The sequence below is a fragment of the Pezoporus wallicus genome, unplaced genomic scaffold, assembly GCF_028554395.1.
Source record: "Pezoporus wallicus isolate ANWC-B61680 ecotype Strahan unplaced genomic scaffold, APGP_CSIRO_Pwel_v1 contig_787, whole genome shotgun sequence".
In the NCBI taxonomy this organism is placed as follows: Eukaryota; Metazoa; Chordata; class Aves; order Psittaciformes; family Psittacidae; genus Pezoporus; species Pezoporus wallicus.
Window position 1 is genome coordinate 703,109 of NW_026641881.1, and position 18,702 is coordinate 721,810.

At 41.5% G+C, this 18,702-nt stretch overlaps 2 protein-coding genes across 2 annotated transcripts; one reads left to right on the forward strand and one right to left on the reverse strand.

Annotated features, from left to right (window-relative positions):
• Positions 1–334: 334 nt before the first annotated feature.
• Positions 335–9,513, forward strand: MED4 (mediator complex subunit 4). The gene is made up of 7 exons (XM_057425634.1): positions 335–470; positions 2,823–2,889; positions 3,243–3,413; positions 3,788–3,845; positions 4,801–4,887; positions 5,693–5,824; positions 8,681–9,513. The coding sequence occupies exons 1-7, from the start codon at positions 367–369 to the stop codon at positions 8,851–8,853; spliced, it is 792 nt and encodes a 263-aa protein (XP_057281617.1). The 5' UTR covers positions 335–366; the 3' UTR covers positions 8,854–9,513.
• A 3,604-nt stretch (positions 9,514–13,117) lies between these two features.
• Positions 13,118–15,010, reverse strand: NUDT15 (nudix hydrolase 15). The gene is made up of 3 exons (XM_057425637.1): positions 14,754–15,010; positions 14,456–14,646; positions 13,118–13,499 (listed from the first exon to the last, which is right to left on the reverse strand). The coding sequence occupies exons 1-3, from the start codon at positions 14,903–14,905 to the stop codon at positions 13,354–13,356; spliced, it is 489 nt and encodes a 162-aa protein (XP_057281620.1). The 5' UTR covers positions 14,906–15,010; the 3' UTR covers positions 13,118–13,353.
• Positions 15,011–18,702: the final 3,692 nt, after the last annotated feature.

Here is an 18,702-nt window from a genome sequence, read left to right on the forward strand (position 1 = left end):
CAGACCCCTGCTGTGTAACGACCCAGCTCCAGGAGGGGGCTTTCACAAGAACGCATCTGGCCTCACTGAGGGAGATGTGACCTCCTTTCCCCGCACACCCACGGCTCTGTGAGACATGCACGTCCCGTGTCCCCACTGCCACCCGACCTTCCTCCTCCAGGGCCTCAGGTGAGCCCACTGCCATTCCCGCCCGGGCTGAGGGAGGAACCACCCTGCAACTGCCGGGCCCACCTGCGCATGCGTCAGCCGCCACCGGCTGCCGTTCGCAGCCTGGCCGCACGGGGGTGCTGGCCGGCCTGGCGCCCTCGCGGCCTGGCGCCGCAGCTGAGGAAGTGGTTCTGGGTCGGGCTCGTGACAGGGGTCGTGATGGCGGCGGCCTCGGCTGCGGCGGCCGGGGGTGGTGGAGGGGAGCGCAGCAGCACCCGGGAGCGGCTTCTGGCGGCGCTGGAGGATCTCGAGCTCTTGGCCAGGTACCGCGCTGTGCCCCTGTGTTCGGATGGGAGGGCCCCGGGTGGCGGCTGGGCGCCGGGGGTGGGGTGGGGTGAGGTGAGGTGAGGTGACGGAGCTCGTCGCTGAGCGTCCGTGGAGCCTCCGATGAGGGCGGCGGGAGGAGCGGGTGTCCCTGGGGTTGGGCTGGGGGAATCGAGTAGAATCGATTTGGCCCTGCCCGGCCTGACCCGACCTCTCGCTGGTGTGCGGGGCGAGAGCAGCGCCAGGCCCGTGTGCACGCGCTTCTAGGCTCTCCTGCAGTCCCCAGGCCGGCTCCTGCGGGAGGGGAGGGAGTTGGTCCGGCACTGTGTTCTCCTCCGCAGCTTTTACCCCAGAGTGCCTTATTTCTTAGAGCAGGAGAGCATGCTGTTACTCTTAGAGCATTCTACCACCTAATTTGCTGTCTTGCTTGACAATCTGCGTTTCCTGGGAAATGCTTGCATGCGCACATCTCCCTCCCCTTCCCCCTTAGATTTTAGGCTTTTTATTAGTCACTAAAAATTATGTTTAACTCAGAAATTTGTAGATGGTGTTGCATGACTCAAGCCGTTCTGGTCATTGCCAGCATTAGTGTTAAAGTAGGCTGCAGAGCTTGCCTTTGGAGTAATTTTCAGATACTTTTTCCATGCTCTTTGAGGCCGTTCCGATGACCCTCCCCCAGGCTGACCACCGTGTTTGTTGTAGAGTGCAATTAAACTGTTTCCTAGTCATTTTCCTCCTCTCGAGGGAGTAGGAGCTTAGGAAAACTTTTTCACATGGAATAACCCACACTGTTTATGCGGCTGGCTCACTCTGTATGATTACCCCTGGTACAACAAGGAAAATACATTGGTCAGTTGATCTTGTTTTCTTAATAAGTTTTATTTTCAGGTTTAGATTTTATTGTGACATATGGGTTGCTAGAGAACATGTGTTTGTAGAGAAAGAAATAAAATCCCATTGCTCTTTATTTGTTGTGTTTTTTTAATGGTTTTCTTTTTAATCTTGGGACCGTTTAGACCATTTGGACTATTCTACAATAATGAATCCCGAGCAACCCTCAAAAATATTTAGTGAATCTGCCTATTGACCAGCAAACTGTTGCAGCACTGTGGAGCTAGGCCTTTCCCAGTCATGATACTGGTTTGCTGGTATGGGCAAACATTAAGCAACAGTCTGTAGCCTTTGCATAGTTTTGAATCTGTGTCTGTGTATTTTCTGGCTAACACATAGCAGAATTACAACCCTCCATGCCACCAGCTTTGGTGGTGGTAGCTGATCTACTCATAACATTTTGTTTGCTACTGCTCAGTGGTTGGTAAGGTAGAATAAAGCTTTAGTGATAATGACAACTTTCTTTATTATCTAGCTGTGTAAAATCATTTTAGTATTCAGGAGTGACCAAGAGACATAGGCCAACAAGTTACTCAGAGCTTTAGTAGTGAGGCGCTTTTTCAGGTATTTTAACAAGCACCTATTTTCATTTTAAGGTTCTGGCCCCAGTGCTGAATGAGTCATACATCCCACTCAGCTGTTTGCACTGAAACAAGCAGAGAATCTGTTCCAAGGACAGTGTCCTCAGATAGACAGTTACTCATGCCATTAGAAGCCAAATAAGTTTGCTGAGTTTACAGAAATGCCTTTTTATGTTGTGGTCTTGTTGCTTAGTGAGTTCCCTCCAAGGTTCTTGATGGCTTTTCAGAATGGTGACAAAGTAAATGGGTACCTGGAAGTGTGATCAAGATGTTAGTTTGAGAAGCACTTCTAACCAAGCATCTGAACATTATTAGCTTTTTAAATTGTATTTCTATGTGTTTGATATACAACTAATACACTATTGTAGAAATACTTGTAGTAAAAGTAGTTTCACAGCAAACTCTTTAGGTGCTTGAAAGTGTAGACTTAATTGCTCTAAGCCCAAGTGTGAAACTTGCTCTGTTTGGGAAAAAAAATGGAGAAAAAACAGAGAACTAAAATGGTGAGGACAACTTTCACACCCTCTTACAACAAACAAAGGCAGTATAAGTAGGATATGAATGTGGCTTATTGTGCTGCTTCTTCTTTCAGCTTCTGTTTGTCTTGCGTAGTTTGGCAGGAACTCAGCACATTTATTGAGTATAAATGTACAAGTGCTTCATGAGCTCAAAGAACAAAGAAAATGTGCTTCAATCATGAAACTATTCATAGAATTACTCTTAGTTAAGAAATCCTTGCCAACACTGTACTATAAAATACTCAAGTCCATGCATATACTTGTAATGATATCAGTACACTGACAGTTTGGGGATGACTTGTGATTTACAAATAATGACCTAGAAAATTGTGCAAACACCAATTTTGAGTTTTCCTTTCAGGGAGCTAATTGAAATTTTGGCAATTTCAAGAAACCAGAAGCTTCCACAACCAGGAGAGGAGACCCAGGTAAGCTGACTTTCTAAACTGTATTTCTTTGTGTAAGCACAATGCTTCTATATCCCGACCACCACTCTCTTTCTCCCTTTGTTCTTGTCTGTGCTGAGCATAGCTAACGGTGATGATTAGGTTTTGGCCCCACTACAAAGGCATTCTTGGTCCTCATGTTGTTTGCTTGTTTGTTTGTTCATTTTGATGTATGCTTCTTAGGCTGCTTTTGCAAACAGAGGGAAGAAATTTTGTTTCATTTTCATGCAAACAGAAATACTCTATGAATGTCAGTGGCTCTTCTTTACAGCCTGATTGAGGGTGTATTGTTACTCTGGCTAAATTAAAAGTTCTGCAAAACTCTTGTTCAATAGATCCTGGAACTGCTGATTCAGAGAGATGGAGAGTTTCAAGAGCTAATGAAGCTGGCAGTTGATCAGGGGAAAATCCATCATGAAATGCAGCTTTTAGAAAAGGTAGTAGAAAAGAGGGATAATGATATTCAGCAGCTGCAGAAACAACTAAAAGAAGCAGAGCACATACTGGTAAGTTCATAATGATGTGCTTGCTTTTGAGAATCTACTTGTGAAAAGGTGGCTCTGGAGGAAGTGGTGTTGTGTTTGAGAAGATTTAAATATTTAAAACTTCATAAAAGCTTAGTGGTTTGGCTTTATTTTTCAGTAGTCAAATTCTCTTTAGTTATCATGGTATTCAGTTTTGGTTTATAATGCTAATTTTCTTCCAAACCTACTTTATTTCTGTATATTTTGAAAATGTTCACTGAACAGTTTCTTTCTTAAAATGCAATTAAACGCAAGGGTTTTATTCATGAAGCTGACTTTGTGTAGTTTAGAAATTAAAAATGCTTTGAAGGTTTGGTTTGTTTCATTTTTTTATTATTCTTTTTTTTTACAACTAGGCAACAGCTGTTTATCAAGCAAAGGAAAAGCTGAAATCAATTGAAAAAGCAAGAAAAGGTGGGTATCCATGATCATACATCCTAGGTAAATGCAATTGTAAACAAAGTTGCTCATGAGCTTGAGTTAGTGTTATTTTATTTATTTTCATCTACTATTACAGATTTCAGGTGCTTTGTGTGTAAACAAATTTCCATTTCATTATGAACCTATAAACAGAATAAAGGCAGGAATTAGTATTTTTTTGGTGGCAAATATGTCTTGAATTGAACTGTCTCAGCACTCTTCTTGGACTGATAATAGTCTGTCTGGTTACGCAGCTGCCTCTCACCAAATTGCCTCAGCAGGTTTGCTGAGGAAAGGAAGAGAATGCTTTGTGTACGCATGCACTGTATTTGAAAGACTGGCTAGCTAGTGGTACTGGTTGTACCTGTAACAATTTCTGACATTATGGCACTTACCAAGTGAAACTTACTTCTTTGGGTTTTTTTGGGGGAGGCATTTTCTTAATGTTTGGGTTTGGTTTTTTTTTACGTGTCTTTCATCATCTTGTTACACCTTTTTTATCTAAAAAAATCAAGGCATTTCATTAAGCTTATGTTACTGTAATACATGCACATATTTAGAAGGGCTGCTACATGTATGCCCTACAATTATTAAACCAACAAAAAATTTCTTTACTACAGAAAATTCCATAATAAAGCAGGTGCTAAAAGTTTCTTACAAATTGTGCTTGTCAAGTACACTGCTGAAGAGATTGGTTTGTGTTTTTCACAGCGTTAAAGATCTGTTGCCATTAAAAGTGTAGTGAACTTGTGGCTGTAAAATCAGTTCACTGTAAAGGTCAGCCTTGCATGGTCTAAGAATCCTCTAAGTAGTCACTGCATTTGAAACATGCTCTTAATGTTTGACAAAATTACCTTCCCAATCTTCTAGCTATTAATGCCCAGTATTCTGAAATAATTAAATGATGCAGCCTCTTGTGAATATAGTAACTTCTCTTCCATTCTTCCAGGTGCCATTTCTTCTGAAGAAATAATTAAATATGCCCATAGGATCAGTGCTAGCAATGCTGTGTGTGCCCCTCTCACATGGGTACCAGGTAACCATCATGTTTATGGCAACAGGTTTTTTTTTATAATGAAGCATACCTTTTCTTACAATGCTTTTATACAATGATAAACACCGGGGTTTATTAGAATAACATTGTTTTCACCTTTTCTAGCTTATATTTTCAATGAAAATAGATATCCAAAGTCCTGTAGACTTTGTTATGTACATCTTCAAAAGGCTATGAAACTTCACATTCCATTAACTGACTGCTCTCCTCTGCTCTTTGTTTGCTTTTTTCCGTGGAATGTTGGCCCCAATTGTAAGTTAGAACCAAGTATGTTGAAGGCTTTTCCATGTGCTTAGTTATTTTCCCTTATGCCCCTTATAATACTCTTTTCAGAGGATGTTAGTAATCAGTAGAGTCGGAAGCAGGGCTTCCATCATGTCAGGTTTCAATTTTCAGGACTATCCTTCTTGCCCAAAATGAGAAAGTGAAGGTTTTTTGTTTTTGTTTTCCAATTCCTGCCCTTGCTGTTTAGCTGTGAAATAGCAGGGAAAGCAAAGATATCCTCTAAACATGGGGTTTTTTTGGTTGTTTTGTTTTTGTTTTTTTTTTTTTTTGTTGTTGTGGCTTTTTTAATGTGCTTTTTTGCCAGGTCTGAATGAACAAGAAAAGTCTTCAGTGAAAGGCACAGACTTGGATTTTAACAAAACAGATGTGATGCTCATTGCTGATCTAATCAATCAGAGTATGGTTTCTTTGGTCAGGAAACTAGGCACTGAAGAAAAAGTTAATGTCTGCAAGACAATTGCTAAATATTTAAAAACATTCCTTTTCTTTTTTTTTTTTAAAGGGGACCCACGTAGGCCATATCCTACAGATCTGGAAATGAGGAGTGGTCTCTTGGGTCAGATGAACAACCCATCCACCAATGGAGTTAATGGACACTTACCAGGGGATGCACTTGCTGCGGGCAGACTGCCAGGTAAGAGAAAAACTGTTTTGTTTGTTTTTCTTTGTTCCTTGTACAGTCATAGCAATTATACATTTGCAAAGGCAAATCAGAGTAAAGATAATGAAAATTATGGCCAGTGGTGTTCCCTAGCAGCGATCATGTAGTAAATAGAGTTAACATTTACAAATTGCATAAATTTTACTTCATGTTAAATCATACTGCAGACACTACAGCTAAGTGTAAGCAAAAGTCACTGAATTACCCTTCAATTCACTTAAATTGCTGTAAATTAAGTGATATCGAATGATATTAGAAAGCAGCATTTCCAAAGCAATCTTTTCTTAGTAGTGATGACAAAGTATGGGATTGTGAAAGCTGTATTTGGAAGAAAAGTTTATTGTCACCCGCTACTTTCCTTTAAGTCTATGCTGCATATAGCAAGACTCTTTGCTTAGAAATTCTGGATTGAAAAGATGCTGCAAAGGACAGCTTGTGAGGTAGTACCTTGAGTGTAGGAATTGGGCTTTATAGTCCCTTACCTTAATTGCTTAGGGAAATGGGCACTTCCATTGACTGTAGTGGAATTCATTCATTCATGCTAAAATAGAATTTAGCACTAAATTATAGTAACTGAATCAAGAATCCAGTGATTCTGTACCTGTGCAGCATTAATCTACCATGGTTAGACTAAATTGTGGATGATTCTTAGTTTCATAGAGCTGTAACAGTTCTTACCTGACTGTTAAGCCACTTTCAGGTGGTCTGGAAAGCTTGTTTTCAAAAATTGTACTAAGTACATTAAAAACCTCTGTACTATGACTCCATTGGAGAAATAGTAAACTTGGATTTAGTGTTTCTCATAATCTCTCTAATGCTATTATCACCTCTTAGGAAGTGCCTTGAAGTTCTGCACCATCTTGCTTTCTAAACCTCTGGCCTTGGATAAAATGGGTCAGTGAGGTAATAGGAGTGGGACCCTGACATCTGTCTATAGCAGCCCACCAGGAAAATGCTGAGGATGGGCCCATGTACTACCTTTTCTGTTCTTCTCAAACATGGTCAGAGTACAAGTTAAGGTTGTGTTTTCCTCATGGAGTTTGAGCATTTATTTGCTTAAGTTTCAGTAGAGGCCATTCTGGCTGGCTCCTCTGCCTCAGAGGATGCAGATTTGCTCCTTTTACTTTTGAGTTGTGTCTCTGTAAGAACCAAAAGCCCACTCTTCAGGACTTTTCCTTGAGAAGCTGGAAAATGTGGGATTTATACACCTAAGTAAAGTTGTTATTTGAATCTGTATTTCCTATGTCAGGGGAAATCCTCTTAATTACTAGACTAACAGGTAAAAAGAAACGTCAAAACTTCATTTGAAAGAAAGTAGAGGCTGCCCTACTTTCTTTTGCCCTACTTTTCAGCATTTTGTATAGGGATCCTGCGTCTGTTGGTGTGTGGAGGCATGTCCTGAGAATGCCCATTATGGGATTTAGCTCTTCTAGAGACTTTTGCAGGGAGATACTGGGTTATTGAGTCCTTAGTGAGTGTGCAAGCCAGCCACTGCGCTGCTTGGTAGCCTGAAAACTTGGAGGCTGCTTAGCACATACATTCAGCCTGGTTTAATAATGGACTGGTTCCAGCATTGAAGTATGGCCACAGAATGTAGAACACTGGCTTTTATTCTCAGCTGGTTCAAATAAAGTTGTTTAACTTCACCAGAGGTGGTATGAGACCACCTTGTACTGTTGTTGGCCTTCCTAAAGCTGTCACAGAACTAGCACAAAGGCTGCATTCTGCTGTGGTATCTGCTGGTGGGTCAGATTTGTACAGGTAGGTAATGCATCTGGTATTAGGGAACTGTAACTGTAGTTCATACGTGGAGAACTTGAAGATCAGAAGCTACTATGTGTGTGGAGACTTCTGAGTTAGATAGCACCTGAGTGAGAATACATCACCCATAGATGACCCCCCTGCTTAGAGAGTGCACTGTTTTTCTGTACTCAAAGTAACATGTGCATGGGTTTTTGTTCACTTCTGACTACCTAATTATTTTTAATTCTTGATGTAAGTGGAGATAGCTGGTTTCTTCTATGGGATAGTCTTAGCTGTGGTGCCTGGTAGTAAGTGGAAAAGAAGCACAGCAGTAGGAGCATAAACTAAAAAGAAGGGAGAAGAAATGGCATATAGATGCATAGTGCAGCTTTGAAATGGGAACTGTTTGTGGGGGGCAAGGAAGGAAGAGACTAAGAAGTGTGGGAGGAGGGTGGGTTGGTAGGGAGTACAGTGTGTAATGATTTTGCAAGTTGTAGAAGAGAAGAAACAGCCAGAGGGGAGAGAAGTCAGAGGTAACTGAAGCTGGCCTCGCTGGGGCACAGTGGGGCATTCCCACTTCAAGTATCTCTGTGGCCCTGGTTTTGTAGTAGGACCCTCATCTCCTTTGCTCTTGGTATGCCATATTTGCTGTTGGAAAAATGATAACCAAGGTATTTTCAGTGAAATTTGGATAAAACCTTTTATTTTGAATTTCTAGTCTAGCTTAAGGTTTTAGTTTTTTTTTTAATCTAATATTTTCATCTATTTTTGCATACTGACAGAGGGTGATCATTTTCATTACTGCCAGTGGTTGTGAGCGTTAAGGCAGTTCAAACTGTGCTTTGAAGGTGAAAAGCTCTGTATGCATATATACTGTTTTGAAGAGGAGTGATGAGATGTCAAGAGCCATCTACATAAATGGGCCTCTCAGGCAGCGTAGGCTTTTACAGTGATGGAGGGTTTCAACTGTCCAGAATTCAGGAAGGATTTTAAGATGAATTTTAAACTGGAGTTCTGGCTGGGCTGTCTTGTTGCATTTGTTGATATACAAAGCTGATTGTTTGATAAGGCCCCTTTTTTTTCCAGATGTGCTGGCTCCTCAGTATCCTTGGCAGTCAAGTGATATGTCAATGAACATGCTACCTCCTAATCATAGTAATGACTTCATGTTGGAGCCTCCAGGACACAATAAAGAGAATGAAGATGATGTAGAAGTTATGTCAACAGACTCCTCAAGCAGCAGTAGTGACTCAGACTAGGTACAAGAGGGACAGTATCCCTAGTAGACCTTTCCTGTGGTAAAGGTAGGTTGGGTGCTGTTCATCATAAGACACAATATCCTTTTATTACACTGGTGGCCCTGTGTAGGGAGAAGATAACAGCTGGCTCAGAAATAGGGTGACTAATTTATAAATCATGGACTTTTTAGAATATTTTTTTGCATTAGATATTCAAGTAAAATGACTGGGAGCTTTCTGCTGGAGGAGAGATGTCACATTTCCAGCGATTATGTAAATGTGTGAATGTGTATGTTTGCAAGAGACATGGTGTGTATATATATATATGTTTACTATACATTAGATGACAAAAGTTCCTGGGAAAAAAGGTGTAAGGGGAATCCCCATGTACGTTAGTAACTTTACTCTTTTGATGATAGCCTTTTCTATGGCACAGAAATGAGACATGACATTTATAATTTTAATACCTTTTTTTTTTTTGTCACTGCCTAAATCCATGTTTTTGAGCCAAGAACAAAAACATGGGAATAAGGTGTAAGGAAAAAAGTTTGTAATTATTGTAATATATAATGATTTGTCATAAATAAACTTAGCTTTGATCTAACTTCTCGTTTCTTTTTGCAGACTTAAATCTTGAATGAGTTACTGTGTAACTTCAGTACTCATCACATTTTATCCCAGTATGTGGTTGAATTCTGGAGTTTCAGAAGCTTGTACTCATTTTTCCCCTTTGCAAAATGCCAAGTCAGTATTAGAAGCAGCTGAGGAGTCACGAACTGAGAGCCTGCACTTTTCAGCTGAGGTTTGCCAGGTACATGCATAACTGGGCAGACCCTGAGGCAGCCATGTGGACTGCCCATCCATTTGCAAGGCTTCTGGTTAAGCATCCTGGGCCCCTGGAGATGACATGCTTGGGGCACACTGCAGGTTCAGCTCCTTCCAGTTCAAAGTACTCATAGATTCTTGTCTATAATTTTTCAGTTCTTTGAACCTGCTGATTTGTTTACTTCAGCAGTTGCATTTCCTGCCTCAGCTACAATGTTCTTTCATCTTTCCAAAGGCACTTGGCTTTGCTTTCCCTGGTCTGTTTCGCTGAAGGAGTTATTTTACAATGGCTGCTTTCCTCTTAAGTAAACCTCTGATCAGATCAGAAACTAATGTGAACTGTTGCTCATGGCAGTTACAGGTTTCTGCCCTGCAGTGAGGCTTCCTGAAGGACAGATCACAAATTTACTCCACACTGCCATTTTGTAGATTTCTCACAGGAAGTATCTGATAAATCAGGTACTTCATTGTTTGTTCGGAGAATCTTCCAAGTATTGCTGTCAGTAATGCTGCCACATATGATCAACAGACATACAAATCCCGTAAGGATGTAGACATGAAAAGGACGTCAGGTTCAGTAGCATATGGGGCAGTGCATTTTTGTCTTTAAGAGAAATTGGGAATTTGGTTTTGTCTCAGCTGTTCCTTTTGGAAGTATTTTTAGAGTTACTAAAATTTCACTTCTATTCTGCAGTCTGAAGTTTTTCATATAAATATATATTTTGACTTTTGTTTAGTATCCTGTTTTTCTTCTTTGGAGTTTATCCCCAATGTCTTCGTAAGAGGACTATATTAAGATGAATTTTTAATTCATGTTAACTCAAATACACCTGCCCCATGTCAATCATTCTAGTTAATCTTGGCTACCCCTGTTCTCGTTCACATTGTTTTTTCTTAAACATGTGTGACCAGAATCATACACAATATTGCAAAATTCAGCTTCTCAATGCTTTGTACCGTGGGATTAGTATTTTCTTCCCTAAATGCCCGTCTCTCAACACATCTTACGACACAGCCACAGGTCACTAGTCTCTTGTCTTCTCATTTGTAAGAACATACTTTTCTTGGCATGAAATACAAATAGAGATAATTAATAGTGATGGGAAGTGTAATGTACAGTCTACCCAAAACTCTTACATGGCTTTATCGTGTGATTCACTGTGGAGGTGGGCGATTTGTTTCCAGACATAAGGATGAACAGAAGCAATGAACACTTTTTTTTTTTTTTCTCCTGGGTTGCTTGTTAGTCTTGAAGGATTAAAAGGGACCAAATGGGACCAGTGTGGTGTTACATCTAAGAAACAGGTAAGACAACAACTCTGCACACAGTTCACTTAGCATAAAATCAGACTCTGGGTATAAGATACATCCTAATGAGTTTCTTTCCATCAGTGCTCCAAACCATATGCTGTTCAGGAGTATTTTTCTCAATACTGGATAACTACAATGCTATTTTAGGTGAATTTTGTCTATTACAGGAAGTTAAGCAAACCATATTTGTGTTCTCTTATTAAGTGGCTTAAATGTGTACCCAACAGATTTTACTGTTTAGCAAATGTACCAAAAATCAAAGTAAACATAACATTTAGTTGAGAACACTGAGCCTTAGCAGCAAAAAAATTATTGAGAATCAAAATTCCTGGGGAAAAAAAAAGTACAAATGCATGATACATACAAACCAAGTTACTTAAGTTAGGGATTGCTGACAGCTGGTTGCAGTAGTGCACTGTAGTAGTTTCATCAGTCCACTTAGAAAGGATGCAAAAGCCCTGACATATGGTGATACTGTTTGTGTCCTCATTTCAGTAATTGCTTGTGTACTTACAACAGATAGAATGAATATAACCATTAATGGTATCAAAATATTTATTGTATGACAGACCATTCTACAGTGACCCCTGTTTCCCCATCAGGAGCCAAATGCCTTCTAAAATTTAAAATTGCACTAGATCATATTAAATAATGGTAATTTTTTTTTTCCTGTTTAGTCTTTGAGACAGATGGGCATGACATCTGTCAGCTCTTCCTACAGCCTCTTTGTTGACAGCTGAATGGAATAATTTTCAGTGTACATAAAGTTGCTTTCAAGAAGAAAACCTCCACTTTTGAATAGAAAAAAAAAAGCTTTCTACAAAGATACAGCGGTAAAGGAATTTTCAGTGATATTCCCCATTTCAAAACTGCTTTATAACATTATCTTCTTTATTCACTTCAGAGAAAGAATATGTCCTAAGTAGCATGTAGTTAATACTTCACACTCTAAGCAAGGAGGCTTGCAATAATTAAGCAGCATTCTTACACCTCATATCACTCTGCTTCTCAGGAAAAAGAGCCATCTCTGAGCTCTAAATCATTCAAGCTCATTTATTTTAAGAACTGACAAGTCAATTCATAATTTTAGACAATTTTAATCTTTAAATATTGTGCTTATGTTTTATTCAAAAGAAACTAAAGTTATCTCAGAACATTTTGTGCAACAGTTGGAAACAGACAAAACCTGTGTTTTAAAAGAAGCCCAAAAAGAAAAAAATGAGGCAATTAGTGATTTTTTTAAAAAGTCATATCCTAAAATGAATTGCTGATGTTCTAATGAACTACAGCAGGAAAAGAATCAAATCTGGTTACAGATCCTGGAAAAATTAAAAATATAAACTCATTGGTTTTGCACAAATTTTTGTATGTCATGATTTCATTGCCTGTGTTCAATCATTTCATCACATCAAACTGAAAATTAACAATTCTATCAAATCCAGCCGCCATACAGAATTATGCTGACTGTGCTGTTTAGAATCTACAACCCTCTTTAGCCCCAAAGTATGGCTGTCTACTGTAGAGCTACACCTATCAATCAAGATTGGTTTGTGTGATGGTATTTGTGTCAGCTTATTTGTGTTCAGCCTAGCAGAACACTTTAGGCACCTCTCCAGTTCTAATAGTTCTAATTGAACTATTAAGAGTTTAGTAACCTGATCAGGAATTAAGATCAACTGTAGAGATCTGGAACACTTCTTCAGGTAAATTTTAATGTAACTGAGGCTGCAAACAGAACCCTGTAAGGAAAGAGGGTGGCAAGAAGGACAGGGGAATCTTCACCCCCTGCAATAAACCTTTCATCATTAATATTGACAATCCTTTTCATGTTTGTAGTACTCTTTCAAGTATATACTGTCTGCAGAATGAGGCATTGTCTGTAGAACGTGACTTCTGTTCATGACAGTATCTTAACTGAAGCTACAAGACAAGGCTAAGTTTAAAAATTTGTCCAAGATTTATAATTAATTATTTACAATTACAAGGAAAGCAGCATGATACACAAAGAAGTTTTACATAGCAGGACACTGTCTTAAAAAAAGTTCCTCTTGAGCCTGATGCTGCAACTGTTACCAAGGGAGTATGTTTCTCTAACTTCTGCTCTGACTTCTGCTGCTCTTCCATATAAAGATTAACCAGATAAAACACTCTGAGATTTATATAAAAGAAAACAGTCACTGTTAACCACAACAGCTAGAAATAGCTGTGGAACGAGAGACAACTGTCACATGAAATACAGTCAAAGCACTGAAACATCTGGCATCCTTTTGGCTTTGGAAAGGGTGGTATATTCACATGGGCAGAGAGAACATGAGGTATCCTTTTCTCTTTTACACCAAAAAGCATGTCTTTCATTTGGCTTGTTACATCATGTGCCATTATTTTTTACCCCAGTTGGTGACTTCCTGTGTACCCCTTCAGATGATCAAGCTCTTCTGTAAAGGGATTGTAACCTTGCTCTCTTAAACAGCGTAAGGCCCAGAACAGCTGATCTGCTGGAGGAAATTCATCCCACTTAACCCATTCCCAACCTGCAGGGAAAAAATAAAAAAAAAAAAAAAAGGAAAAAGAAAAAGCCAGAGAATGAAATAATGTGCACTTGCAACACAGAAAACCAACAATATCCTGGACTGATTCAAAAGGAGTGTGACCAGCAGGTCAAGGAAGGTGGTTCTCCCTCTACTCTGCTCTCCTGAGACCCCACCTGCAGTATTGTTTCCAGCTTGGGTCCCCAACACAAGAGGGATGTGGACCTGCTGGAGTGAGTATGGAGGAGGGCCATCAAGATGTTCAGAGGGCTGGAGCACCTCTTCTACAGAGACAGGTTGAGAGAGTTGGGCTTGTTCAGGCTGGAGAAGGCTCAGGGTACATGTTAAAGCAGCTTCCAGTGACTAAAGGGAGCCTACAAATAATCTGGAGAGGGACCTTTTAGAAGGGCATGTAGAGATATGACAAGGGGGAATGGCTTTAAACTGGCAGAGGGGAGATTTAGAATTTAGCTTAGATATAAGGAAGAAGCTCTTCCCTGTGAGGGTGGTGAGGCACTGGCACAGGTTGCCCAGAGAAGCTGTGGCTGCCCTATCCCTGGCAGTGTTCAAGGCGAGGTTGGACGGGGCTTGGAGCAACATGGTCTAGTGGAAAGTGTCCCTGCCCAGGGCAGGAGGGGTTGGAACTGGATGCACTTTAAGGTCCCTTCTAACCCAAACTATTCTGTGATTGTACGATAATCATGTAACAATTCCGCCTTTGCAAGTCCGGACGGACTGCACAGAAATTACCAACACAGTTACTTTAAATTCATTACTTTCCTTAAGTCTTGACTCTACCAGAAGTGAGCGTCTGCTCAGCTCTGCGGAATAAAGGTGCCAGCAGCCACCCCCCGCCCTCGGTCGGTCACAGCGTGTGGCCACACACGTAAACAGGAAACCGACCTCCAGGGTGTGTTTTGATGCAACGGGCACCCCTATCCCACGCTGCCGCCCCTCACCCTCGTTCTTCTCGGGCTCGCGGTTGCGCGGCTCCGCACCCGGCTCCGCCTCCCCCTTCATGAGGACCGTGACGTAGTGGTACCGCGCGGCGGTGCAGAACGAGTTGACGGTGGAGGCGAAGCGCACGTTCCGCAGCCGCAGCGCCGCCTCCTCCAGCGTTTCCCGCGCCGCGCACTCGGCCAGGCTTTCCCTGCAGGAAGAGAAAGGCATGGCACAGCACGGCCGCCTCAGGACACGGCGCGCGTACCGGCGGGGCCGCGGGGGGGGGTGTGGGATGGGGGGTCTCTGGGCTCCTACCCGAACTCCAGGTGGCCTCCGGGGAGCTGATAGGTGCCGGCCCCCATTGGGCCTTTCCTCTTGCCCAGGAGGACGCAGTCGGGGTGCGCGGCGCTGGTGATCACCACCCCCACGCCGACCCCGGGCCTCGGGGGCTGCGCCGCCTCGCCCATGGTAACCGTGGGCGCTCGGAGAGGCTCCGCCCTTCTCAGGCCCGGCGGGTGGGGGGCGGCTCCGCCAACCGGGCCGCGGCCCGATTCTGGGTGGCCGGTGCCTGGGGAGGGAGTACGCGGGGTGCGCGTGCGCGCTGCGGGTGGTGGCGGCGGAGCCGTTGTGGGAGGCCGCGCGCCGTGGTGCCCTGAGGGCCGAGCCTGCCGCGGGAGTGGCGGGGCGCTAGGGGGCGCTGTGCTCAGGGAGACTGCCGGTAGCCTGTGAGGGGAGCAGCGCCCTGCGCCAGGCGGGCTGGTGAAGAGAGGTGGGTTTGCAGTTGGTGCTGCCGGCTGTTCGCCCTCTGAATGCGCGGAACAGCCACCGGGAACTCGAAAAGCATTTGTGCAAATGAGGGGCATCTAAAGCCAAAGAAGACGCAGCTCGGTTCCGTGGAGGTCAGGGTGCCAGTTGGTCTATCACTGTAGATATGTTCCTCTTAAGAAGTGCCCCTTCTTCTGTTGGGTAGAGTCTGGTACCAGGGAGTCCGTTCTGAAACTTAAAAAAGAAGCTACAAACAGAGCTCCAAGGGCAGAATGACAGTTCCTGACTGACAAGAAATCAGAATTTCAGCTACCAAATAATCCCTTCATTTTCACATTTGATTCTACAATTATGTAGAATACAATTATATAGAATACATGTTCCTTGCAAACAACTGTAAAGTTTGTCAGGCCTTCCCCAGCCTGTTGATCACAACACAGATATGAACTATTATTCCTTTGCAGTACTTTCAAATAGAGGTTCTTTTTTTGTAAGGTTTTAAAACACGCATATACAGCTTTTTTTTCATTTCCTTATGAAAGCCACAGGGCCAAACTGGCTGAAGATTAATCAGTACTTATTTTGTGGTATTATTTTTTTGCCTGAATGGGCTCAGTATGGCATCAGATGAGTCCCAGTGTTGGCATGAAGGAAGCATTAAGAGTCCGTGCATGGGCAGGCAGCAAGGCTGCCCTTTGACAGTATTTGGCCGCGCTCTTTAGCTGCAGTGTCAGCCCACACCCTGAATTACTGACATCAGTAAATAAACAGAATAAGAATCTTGGGCAAATTGCCCAGCTAACTGATTTTTTTTTTTTTGTAAACCAGGCTTGTTCCTTTATATCTGCCCTGCTGTACAGCTGGAGTATCTTATCTCCAGGTTAAGCATCAGTCAGTTGTCACTTCTGTATTTACATTTTAAGATGTCAGTGATCCTACAAAAGTCTTATCAAAGGCTTCTCCTCACCCACTAAACTCATTCTGGTTGAATGCATTAAAACACTGAGACTGTTTATCTGAACAACGAAAACATTCTGCTTTCTGTGTATACCATCTTCCTGTACCTTGTACCAAATGGCACCTACAAATGAGTCTGAGGGTGGCCACTGTCATTCTACTCATCTTTTTAAATACAAAAATATTTATGACTGTAAATATACAGTCATTATGCTTGTTAAAATGCTAGCAGTATACAATTTGTTACAAATATCATGTAGAATATAAAAACGTTTTTCTGAAAAACTAATACTTTTCAGTAGGCTAAGGTTTTCCCTTTCTCTCTACCATCCTATTGATCACAAGGATGTGAAATACTACTCCTTTGCAGGACTTGAAAACAGGTTTGTTGTTTTTTTTTTGTAAGGACAGTTTTGAAATAATGCTTTTATACAGATGTTTGTATTTAATAGTTTCAATTTTTTTTTTCATCTTACATTTGGGTAATTAATGTAAAGAACACTTATGAAAATAAAATGAAAGTGCATTTTGTTGACTGAATCTCTTCTAATCTGTTTCACTTTAGGAATTATTTAGGCATACACTCAGGTTTTGCACAGACTATGAAGTAAATATAGGCCAGTATTTATGAGTTTGATAGTGAACAGACACATACTGAAGAAAAGGGATGGGAAGAAGCCAAGAATAACAAAGTAAAAATGCATCTTCTATAATAAGTAGGATGTTGAAAAGCTTGCAAGATTATGATTTATAGGCTTTTTCATCTGACAAAGTACTTCTGTGAGGTGAACAGCTAAAGCAGTGTATTCAAATCAGCATGTGTCCAGGCTGCTATGGAAGCAGAGGCACCTACTTTTCAGGCCCAAGGTTACTCATGCTGCTGCTATTGAAGTGGCTGTGCAGTGAACTGGATGAGTAAACTCATCTAGCTCCAAAAAAAAGCCCCACTTTTTTTTTCATGAATTTGTTTTCTAGCATGCTGTGGGCAGCACAGGGAGGGGATGGGACAGAATTAGATCAGATTAAACAGCACAAAACCAAACCTGACTCAGCAAACTGGGAAAAGATTATTTTATGAGCAGGATGGGTTCCCTGATAACATTTACAGCTCAAGTACATAAGTGATTGAATTGGCACAAGGGAAACAGCAAGTAAAGCATCTGGGAACAAGAGTGACAGAACTAATCATGTTACGAATAGGCCAGATTTATGTCAGATTAAAATGACTATACAGCCATTCCTTAAGAAGAACACAGAGAGAAACAAGACCAGGAAAGAACACAATGTACAAAAGCTGCTTGAAAAGTAACTACACAACCCGAAAACATCCATCTTTCTGAGAATCTCACACGTGGTTCGCTGGCTGTGGAATTTACTGCATACTCATATTTGCTTAGCACAGGTATGAACTGGGAGATGTAAGGATTAAGTTTAAATATTTTACATTGCAAAGCTGTTATTCAGGACAGCAGTGCATGGCATCAAAGTCCTGCCAGCAGGCGGGCTGAAATGTGAGCTTGGAAGATGGATTTTCCCTCACTTGCATTCAAGCAGCTGGTTGTTACCCTGAATCCTAATACTGAAAATCTAAAATTTAACATTGTTAACTGTTTCCTCACTTCTGTTTTAGGAGAAATATTTCTGTGATACGCTTCCATTAAATCACCAGGTCTCTTACCATAAATCATCCCTTGCTGTAATGTTCCTGCTTGATAGAAATCAGTATCAGAAATTAGGCTAATTTAAAGAGCACTCATGTCCTCAAAGCCAAGAAAGGATGATAAAGCTTGTAAAATTAGAGAGACCTGGATCTATAAAGTCCTTTGGGATCTCCTGGCACATACAGTGCTACAGAAATCTGAGTATGTGTGAATGATTTGTGTTTCCTGTGGAGACACCAGCTATAGTTGAAGTTGCTTAGCAGTTTCTGATTCCTTAGGTTTAGTTTTTTGCAAATATACTAAAGCATAAATATTAATGCCGTAAATTTCCAGCATGTCATCTTAGTATATCAACTTTTGAGGTTAATTTCAGCAAAACCTATTAATTTATTTCTAGGAGATACATTGGAAAAATATAATTCGAGTTTGGAACAAAAAAGCCTTTCAGGAGTAAAAAGATGGTCAGTGAAAATATATTCAAGTTAATGTCAGTAAATCCACATGCCATTTTGTGCACAGGGCTTTTTAAAGGCTTGCTGTTACAACCTGAGTGTTTCCCCTGACATGACATATTCCAGTCTCTCCAGCTTAAATTACCTTCTTAACTTTTCCTTAAAATGCTGTCAGTTAGAACTGGGAGCTAGTTTTGCCTCACAGCTGAGAAATAGGGACTATCTGCTCTTGTCATGTTCAGTATCAGCAAGGGAGTTAAGTCACCAGAAATTCAGTCAAAGCCATAGTAAAGCCAAGACACGATCTAATGAGCAGGCATTTGCTGCCTCTGAGGTGCAATGATGGAAAGAGAGGTTATAGTCTCTGCATTTCTGGGTGAAAATCCTGGCCTTTTTTGCCATAGTAGGATTCTGCACCCTCTTCTCTAA

Excerpts from the sequence above, each read along its gene's own strand:
- MED4 (XM_057425634.1), top strand. The coding sequence starts at position 367 with ATGGCGGCGGCCTCGGCTGCGGCGGCCGGGGGTGGTGGAGGGGAGCGC. Across the intron at positions 2,890-3,242 it reads AACCAGGAGAGGAGACCCAG|ATCCTGGAACTGCTGATTCA; the intron begins GTAAGCTGACTT and ends CTTGTTCAATAG. Across the intron at positions 3,846-4,800 it reads AATTGAAAAAGCAAGAAAAG|GTGCCATTTCTTCTGAAGAA; the intron begins GTGGGTATCCAT and ends CCATTCTTCCAG.
- NUDT15 (XM_057425637.1), bottom strand. The coding sequence starts at position 14,905 with ATGGGCGAGGCGGCGCAGCCCCCGAGGCCCGGGGTCGGCGTGGGGGTG. Across the intron at positions 14,647-14,753 it reads GGAGGCCACCTGGAGTTCGG|GGAAAGCCTGGCCGAGTGCG; the intron begins GTAGGAGCCCAG and ends CTCTTCCTGCAG. Across the intron at positions 13,500-14,455 it reads CGAGCCCGAGAAGAACGAGG|GTTGGGAATGGGTTAAGTGG; the intron begins GTGAGGGGCGGC and ends TTTTCCCTGCAG.